This window comes from Octopus sinensis, linkage group LG17 (assembly GCF_006345805.1).
Source record: "Octopus sinensis linkage group LG17, ASM634580v1, whole genome shotgun sequence".
Lineage (NCBI taxonomy): Eukaryota > Metazoa > Mollusca > Cephalopoda > Octopoda > Octopodidae > Octopus > Octopus sinensis.
Genome location: NC_043013.1, coordinates 29,706,538 through 29,716,616, shown reverse-complemented (window position 1 = coordinate 29,716,616; position 10,079 = coordinate 29,706,538). Strand labels below are relative to the sequence as shown.

Below are 10,079 nucleotides of genomic sequence, written 5' to 3'. Positions count from 1 at the left end.
TGGCTTCTTTCAGTTTTCATCTACCAAATCCACATTGATTGGCCGAGGGAGATAGTCAAAGATATTTTACCAAAATGCTGCAAAGTGGTACTGAACCCTAAAACACATGAGGTTTCCATATACCAAATTCACTCACAAAGCATTAGTCAACCCAAGGACAGTAAAAGACACAGGCTCAAAGTGCTGCCACACAGTGGAACTGAACTGAAAACCACAAGGCTGCAAAGCGGGCTTCTTAACCACACAGCTGTAGACTTCAAATAATCAAAACAGAAATAACATTTGAAAAACATTTTATTTTATTGATTAAAAACTAACATCTGCATACAATATATTATGGTACATAATGTATAAACATAAAAAAAATAGTCTGTATACTATAGATGGTAAGTGTTACATCATAGAAATGATGGAATAAATTTCTTTGGACAGTCGATGGAATAAATATTTAAGAATATAAAATGACAATTGAAGATGTTTTGACAGAATCTCAGAAGAAGGCTCAGGATTTCACTGCTGCAATGGTTTCTGTTGCTGCTGTCCCTTGGGGTTGGCTGACTTGATTGATGTAACCAAGTTTTTTGATATCTTTGCTGACAACGTTGAAAGTTACATTCACAAATCCTTGAGTTCTCACTCTACAAACTATAAATATATAACGAAATATATAACGAAAACAACAACAACATTAATAATGATAATGATAATAATAATAATAATAATAATAATAATAATAATAATAATAATAATAATGATAATAATAATAATGATAATAATAACAATAATGATGCTGGATCATAGATATAGCATACCCAGCTGACAACAAGGTATGCAATAAGGAAGAAAGAAAAGTCGAGAGATAAGTTAGCTTGGGAAGTTAAGCAGTTGTGGTCGATGAAAACGGTAGCAGTAGTACCAATAATTGTCAGAGCCCTGGGAACAGTGAGCAAAAATTTTGAGAAGTACGTGGGACAAATAGGGTCTGTGATAAGGGTGGAGCTCTTGCAGAAAACAGCACTGCTTGGAACCGTTTGAATACTCCGGAAGGTGCTCGAAAAATAAGAGGTGTTACCTTAGTTCACTGGTAGTGAACAGCTGACACTGTAGTACATTTCCAGCATTAGAAGCTGTGCATAGGCAATAATGATAATAATAATAATGATAATAATAATAATAATAATAATAATAATAATAATAATAATAATAATAATAATAACAATAATAGTAATGATTCCTTTTATTTGCTAACTGGGCGAAATAATAATAATAATAATAATAATAATAATAATAATAATAATAATAATAATAAAAATAATAATAATGATGATGATTTCAAATTTTACTACAAGGGCAGCAATTTTGGGAGAGGGGGACAAGTCAATTTCCTTGACCCCAGTGTTTCACTAGTACTTATTTAATCAACCCTGAAAGGTTGAAAGGCAAAGTCAATCTCGGCAGAATTTGAACCCGGAACATAAGGACAGATGAAATGCTACTAAGCAATTTGCTTAGTGTGCTAATGATTCTGCCAGGAGGAAGAGGAGGAGGTCAACAACAATAAATACATGTACATAGCTGTTGAACATTCAGATTACTCTGTCAAATGTAATATTTATTGGTATTGCTATGAATTAATCAGGCATTATCTCATAGCTTCAACATTTTGAAGATATACTTGCTTATTTTTGGAATGATATTGTAATGCAGGTGTGAGAGGCCAAATCTGGCCAATTTGAACATAAGAAAAAAAAAACAAGAAGATTATTTGGGTTTGATATGATTGGTTTAAATAATGAAGGATTAAGAGAAAAAGGAGAAAATGACATAAATGTTTTGATAACAAAGCTCATTCAAACATTGATGCAAATTTTGGGGAAAGGAACATAATTAGACTCAGTACTTGGTTTGTCCTTATATTACTGAACCCAAACAAAGACAAATTCAACATCTTCACAGACTTGGAACTTATAACATCAAGGGACACAACCCAGTACCCTTAATCTCAATTTCTATGGTTTCAGTCATCTACCAACCATGTTAATCATAATAACATTGGTGTCTTTGTGAACCACGCCCAGGACCCACTGCTTTAAAGGGTAGAAAAGAGGAGTTGATTGAGGGGAGTATTGGTCCATAAGTGATGTTAAACAGCCCACCAACAAAATATTAATTACAACTCAGTCTCAGTTTTTGGTTACCCTCCACCCTGCTATCTTGTGCTCTCCCAAAGATTATGATAATATTAATTTTTTATATCTGGTGGGTAAAAAATCTCAGCCCGTTTTTAATTCATAGTTAATGGATGTTGTTTTTCATTTTTGTTACATAAGAATATCATAAACTTTCCATTTCTAAGACCCCTTCTATATTCGTGTTTTGTTAAAAGCCTAGCTAAAAGCAAAACGGTTATTTCTGGACCCTATATACATACATACATATTATATTGGCTTTTTGTAGCATGCTGAAGGGTTGATTCTGCCATGCACTATGAAGGAAAAATTGCTCAATGAATAGGAATAAATCGATAATTGTTGACATGGTAACAGGATGACCTCAAACTGATTATAATTGAAGTTGATAAAACAATTAGTAGAAGACACTTGCCCAAGGTTCCACACAGTGGGACTGAACCCAGAACTATGTGGTTCGTAAGCAAACTACTTACCACACAGCCACTCTTACGCCTATGTTCTATCAATGATCATAATGTTTATATCAAAAAAATATAATTCACGACAGAGCAAAGTACCCTGTACATACTGTTAACATTAGGAAGGGCATCCAGTTATAGAAAGCATGCCAAAGCTGAAACTGGAGCTCAGTGCAGCCCCACTGATCACCAGATCTTGTCAAACTGCCCAACCCACACCAGCATGGAATATAGATATTAAATGAAGATGATAATGAAGTGAGTGAAATAGAATATAAAAAGGAAAGAAGATGAGAAACATTAGAGGATGAGAAACACAAAAGACAGGATTGGAAATATCATTTAATTTTTTAAAATCTCAAAATACTCTGATGGTTCAATTGATCTATAATAACAGTTTACATTGCATATCACATAATGCAAGAATATGAAGAGAGAAAGGAAGACAGCAAGGGAAAGAAAGAACATAAAGGGAAAAAAAGAAAAGAAGAGGAAAGAATAACAGAAGATAAAAGGAGATAAGAAAGTGATAGAGATTAAATAAGAAAGCAAAAAATGTAATAATATGAAAGCAAACACAGATAAGAAATGACAAGAAATTTAAGGGTGTGACAAATAAACAAATAACCAAAGAAAGAAATAGTGAGAGAGAAATATAATAAAAATAATCATTGAATTTCCACTTTCTCAAAGTATTATGTCAGATAGGTTGATTTATAATAATGGAGTAGGAATTTTGTCTTGTGTGAACAAATACAAGGATCTTGTATTCAAGAAGGGTTTGTTTCATTTTTTTAAAAATCTTATTACCTTTCTGTTGAAAGTAATATGATAACTGAGTGCATTTCTGCTTTTGCCAAACTTGCAAGTACATGCAGATGCAAGAAGGAATCGACATACTTCAAAAGTCTCTAATATTTATAGGTCTCTACACATGGGAAACTGTGTCAAAAATCTCCACTCAGGTTAACAAATAGGTGCCTGTGGGAATAATATCTTGTCCCTTGAAATCATTTGCCATCACTCCAATAGGGCTTTCATTTTGATTGAGAGTTATCATTCAATTTTAGCTTGGTACAATATGCTTAATATTATTATTATTATTATTGAGTGAGAGAGCAGTTCATGCCATCAAAGTGACACTGGGGTAAAATATACGAAGCCCAATATACCCATCATGACTACCCGTCTGATAAAGGTACACCAGGCACATGCATCACAACCATATGTGCGCGACATGGTGATCTCATATTAAGATAAACAGCACATGACCTTGCAGGTGGGGCCCAGTTAGAATTTTCTTCAGGTTGAGTAGCCCATCCCGCTCAAACGGTCCCTGAATAAGGGTTGTTTAAGGATGTTGAAAGAACCACCCATGTTTCCAGAGGTGAACTATTCAAACCCCAAACAATCACTCTCAACACATGGCTATGATGCTCCCCCACTACTTCTGCTCGTGATCAGAGATGCACATATCGTCAGCCACTAAGGGACATGCTCAACTGGTTAAGGTCAAACAACTGACAAGCAAATCTGTGGTATTGAGCAGAATATTTGCTGTAGCCCATCTTTTATACCAAGACAAAACAATGTACATGATAACACTTCCAATCAGTTAAGATCAGAAGCCATGAGAGCCACTGCCTTATTATTATTATTATTATTATTATTATTATTATTTAAAGTGGCGAGCTTGCAGAATCGTTAGCACACCGGGCAAAATGCTTAGCAGTATTTCACTTATCTTTACATTCTAAGTTCAAACTCCACTGAGGTTGACTTTGTCTTTCATCCTTTCGAAGTCAATAAATCAAGTACCAGTCAAGTACTGTGGTTGATGTAATCGACATACCCCCTCCTCCAAGTTTCAAGCCTTGTGCATATAATAGAAAGGATTATTATTATTGTTATTATTGTTATGATAACTATTATTATTATTGTTATTGAGTGAGAGAGCAGTACATGCCATCAAAGTGACACTGGGGTAAAATATATGAAGCCCAGCATACCCATCATGACTACTCATCTGATAAGGATACGCAAGGTACATGCATCACAGCCATATATGCACGACATGGTGATCTCATATCAAGATAAACAGCACATCACCTTGCAGGTGGGGCCCAGTTAGAATTTTCTTCAGGTTGAGTGACCCATCCAACTCAAAAGGTCCCTGAATAAGGGTTGTTTAAGGATGTTGAACGAAACACCCATGTTTCCAGAAGTGAGTTATTCAAATCCCAAAGAATCCCTCTCAACACATGGCTATGATGCTCCCCCACTACTTCTGCTCGTGATCAGAGATGCACATATCGTCAGCCACTAAGGGACATGCTCAACTGGTTAAGGTCAAACAACTGACAAGCAAATCTGTGGTATTGAGCAGAATATTTGCTGTAGCCCATCTTTTATACCAAGACAAAACAATGTACATGATAACACTTCCAATCAGTTAAGATCAGAAGCCATGAGAGCCACTGCCTTATTATTATTATTATTATTATTATTATTATTATTATTTAAAGTGGCGAGCTTGCAGAATCATTAGCACACCGGGCAAAATGCTTAGCAGTATTTCACTTATCTTTACATTCTAAGTTCAAACTCCACTGAGGTTGACTTTGTCTTTCATCCTTTCGAAGTCAATAAATCAAGTACCAGTCAAGTACTGTGGTTGATGTAATCGACATACCCCCTCCTCCAAGTTTCAAGCCTTGTGCATATAATAGAAAGGATTATTATTATTGTTATTATTGTTATGATAACTATTATTATTATTGTTATTGAGTGAGAGAGCAGTACATGCCATCAAAGTGACACTGGGGTAAAATATATGAAGCCCAGCATACCCATCATGACTACTCATCTGATAAGGATACGCAAGGTACATGCATCACAGCCATATATGCACGACATGGTGATCTCATATCAAGATAAACAGCACATCACCTTGCAGGTGGGGCCCAGTTAGAATTTTCTTCAGGTTGAGTGACCCATCCAACTCAAAAGGTCCCTGAATAAGGGTTGTTTAAGGATGTTGAACGAAACACCCATGTTTCCAGAAGTGAATTATTCAAATCCCAAAGAATCCCTCTCAACACATGGCTATGATGCTCCCCCACTACTTCTGCCCATGATCAGAGATGCACATATCATCAGCCACTAAGGGACATGCTCAACTGGTTAAGGTCAAACAACTGACAAGCAAATCTGTGGTATTGAGCAGAATATTTGCTGTAGCCCATCTTTTATACCAAGACAAAACAATGTACATGATGACACTTCCAATCAGTTAAGATCAGAAGCCATGAGAGACACTGCCTGGTACTGCATCAGGGCATTTCACCACTACCGCCGCCACCACCGCCACCACCACCACCACCATTATTGGCATTAATGAAGCTTATAAAGCTGGAAAACTTTTCACAACTTCTTTTTCCATCTGTATTAATGAATATTTTATTTATTTTTTTTAGTTTCAGCTCACAAGCTGTGGCCATGCTGGGGCACCGCCATTCAGAGATAAATATCAAATCTGATAGGAAATTTCTATGAAAATCTTGTTTAGTAAAAATCAGAGAACTGCAACAGTTGAAGACGCTCAACTCAACAAAAACACCTGGATTTCTTTGACAAGGATTTATTTAATCTTATATGACATCAGATTCTGGAAATTTAACAATAGATTCCAAAGTAATTTAAAGAGTTAACTTAATTTCTGAAGTAATTCATATAAAATACAAGTTGCATTCAAATAAGAGTTTTAAAAGTCATTACATTCTTAGATAGATAATCTCAATATTTTCATTTCATTCCTTAGTCAGAAGATAAGAAATATAAAGATTTAGCCTCAATAAATACCCACACATGCCAGCATGGAAAGGAGATGTTAAATGATGATAGTAATGATGATGATGATGATGGTGGTGGTTGTAGTGATGATGATGATGAGGAGGATGATATTCTTTCAGTATCGAGTACTCACATTTCTCCAACTTGTTTACAATTGGGCTTTCACACACACACACAAACACAGACATGTACACGCACATGCACACACACACACATACACACACACGCACACACACACACACACAGTCACACACATACACAATCACACACACACACACACACACTGCCTTGCTCTAAATGATGTATGATAGATAAAGACTACATACAGTCTGATAAATTGCCATGCAACCTTGACCGCAAGAACAGCTTTCTTTATTTGTTTCAGTCATTTGACTGCGGCCATGCTGGAGCACCACATTTAGTGAAGCAAATCGACCCCAGTACTTATTCTTTGTAAGTCTAGTACTTATTCTATTGGTCTCTCTTGCCAAACCACTAAGTTACGGGGACGTAAACACACCAGCATCGGTTGTCAAGCGATGTTGGTGGACAAACACAGACACACAAATATATACACACACACACACACACACACACACACACACACACAACACACACACACACACAAACACACACACACACACACAAATATATATACGACAGGCTTTTTTCAGTTTCCGTCTACCAAATCCACTCACAAGGCTTTAGTCAGCCCAAGGCTATAGTAGAAGAAACTTGCCCAAGGTGCCACGCAGTGGGACTGAACCCGGAGCCATTCCTGTGCCTATGCTGATGAGGATAAAAGAATAGGAACGAAATCACATTTCAGTTGTTAGGCCAAGTTCTCATTGTTTGAGATATTAAGGATTAATTCCCAGCAGATTAATAGCCCACGTGATGAAAACTCTAGTTATCAATAAATAGTATTAAATAGTAAAACACTGCTGTTTAAAACAAAATTAGCACTTGGTATATAAAGGCGAGTTACTAAATACCATATTGCATTTAAGTTTGCCACTTGACCAATTTTTACCATCAGTACTAATAACTCTTCAACTCATCATCTTAAACATAAGTATCATAGAAAAAAACCCACTTTTACACATCAACAGTATATATAAAAGATGGCAGTAAAGAGCTTTGACCTTTTAGCATTCAGGTTACTCTGTGAAATTTAACTCTTTTGTTACCATATTTCTGTTGAGATGCTCTGTGTTTCTTTCAATTCATTTCAAATATGAAAAAGAATTTAGTCAAATAATTTAGTTATCATTAAGCTAATGTTAGGAACATAAATTGTGACTAACGTTTGATGGAAGGTTTTAATTCAAAACTTATAGAAAGAAGACATTTGTACTACAGAGCCAGAGGAAGTTTCAGCCAGACTCGTATTAAGAGGGGTTAAGAACTGTTTCTCAATTATATATTTTAACCCTTTTGTTACCATATTTCTGTCGAGATGCTCTGTGTTTCTTTCAATTAATTTTAAATATGAAAAAGAATTTAGTAAAATAACTTAGTTATCATTAAGCTAGTGTTAGGAACATAAACTATGACTAAGGTTTGGAGGGAGATATTAATTCAGAACATTTGAAAACAAGACATTGGTACTACAGTGCCAGAGGTGGTTTCAGGTTGGTTGAGATTACAATCATGTGACTGTTTATTTATTTCTTTTTTCTTTTTTAGGATGACAGAGCAGGATGAGAGTGAAAGGTTAGATATGGACAGTTTGGACAGAAAACAGGTAGAATGTTTGGGCCAGATATGGCCAGTCAAAATTTTAAAGATTTAAGCGGTAAACTACTGTTGTGTAAAACTGAACTGAGAAAACTGAAGTCATTTACCTTCTCTGCCTTCTCCAAGAGCAACAATCCTTGCATCAACAAATTCAGGACGTCTGCCAAGCAGCCAGCTTGTGAATTTCTGCAGCAGGGAGGTAGATTCAGGAACAAACATTGGCAGACAACACGTGTGTCTAAGAAAAGAGAGGACAAAATTATGATAAAACAAATTAGCATGGATGCTATTTTAGTCTTTTAGTTCTTTCACCTATTAGACTGCAGCCATGCTGGAGTACCACCTGGAAAAGTTTGAGTAAATTCGTATCCTCACCATCATCATCATCATTTGACATAATTAAATTGATATATACTTAGCATGTTCTTTTACCTCAGTACTCCTTTATTAAATATCAGTATATACCAATTGATCAATATTCACTGATGTCATCTAATAAGTTAGTATTTAAGCTTATAATATGTATAAATGTTAAACTATTTCTGGATAATTTCTTTTCCTCCATCTATTGCAGTAAAAGTTTGGTACTGCTCTATGTGGGTACATTTTCCTTAATGTTGAACGAACAGAAGGCAAAGTTGATCTTGGTAAGACTTGCAATCAGAGTGAATGGAGTTTGAACGAATACTGCGAGAGTCTATTTAGGGCTGACATGGAGCAAAGCAACCACAATTACTTGAGGAAAGTAATATGGCAGCCCACCTAATTCCAAAGCAAAGTATTCGTAAAACATTTTATCCTTTTGTTATAATTATTCTTCTTAATAATCCTCCGAATAACCCTAAACTTTAACTTTATACAATATAGCAGTATTGCTTAAAATATTTAACTATAGCACTACATGATAAGATTTCCCCTGTTTCATTATCAATGAAACAAGGCTGGTGGCCAGCCCCCTTAATTGTCAGCTAACATCTTGATTTAAGTTTTCCTTTACCAAATCTCATGATATTGTTTCAAATAAATCTTGATTTTTATGACTATACCCACTATGATTTCTGTCGACTCCCTCAGCCCTACCCATAAAAGATACTGCCCCCAGTTTCTCTCGGCCTTAAATATACATGGATTTGATAAAACTAGTCTTTAAATTAAAACTGGCCCCATAAAACAGTGACAAGCAAAATTTGTAACAAGTCTTTCTTCCTGATACTTTAGTAGCCTCTAAGCGGAAGTGAAGGCAGCATGTTCTTTGTCTATCTCTTTAGCTTCTTGGAGATTTTCGGTAAAATTATACTAATGTGTCCATCTGTTTTAATTTAATTAAATTCTATGTCTTTGCGCAACTGAGGATTGCTTTGCATTTAAACTGATGTAATGGCTGCATTGTTCAATTAAATGGAGTTGCGTGAAACGATCGTACTGCATTACCTCTGGATATCCTTGTTGCTTATATATATATATATATAGTATGGGCATATGGCGTAGTGGTTAAGAGTGCAGGCTACTAACCCCAAGATTCCAAGTTCAATTCCAGACAGTAACCTGAATCATCATCATCATCATCATCGTAATAATAATAACATTAAAAAAATACCCAGGTTCGAAATTTCCCCAAGACACCTGATGAAAGCTGGAGGGTATATCAGCCAAAATGTTGTGTTAACAAGAAACAAGATGAGGTCAAATATCCATCAAATGTAGATAATGAAAGTAATGTATATATATATATATATATATATATACAGACACACACACAGAAAGAGTGATTAAATATTGATTTGACTGGCTATGAAGCCTATATATTAGCTGTTGTAAACATAAAATAATCCATGGT

General features: G+C 35.4%; 1 protein-coding gene across 1 annotated transcript in view; it reads right to left on the bottom strand.

Moving 5' to 3' along the window:
• Positions 1-304: 304 nt before the first annotated feature.
• LOC115220967 (B9 domain-containing protein 1) overlaps positions 305-10,079 on the bottom strand; it is a 107,591-nt gene continuing 97,816 nt past the window's right edge. The window contains exons 5-6 of the mRNA XM_029791176.2: positions 8,350-8,480; positions 305-645 (exon numbers count right to left, since the gene is read on the bottom strand). Coding sequence (XP_029647036.1) covers positions 503-645; positions 8,350-8,480 — 274 coding nt within the window. The 3' untranslated portion in view covers positions 305-502. The remainder of the gene's footprint in view (positions 646-8,349; positions 8,481-10,079) is intronic.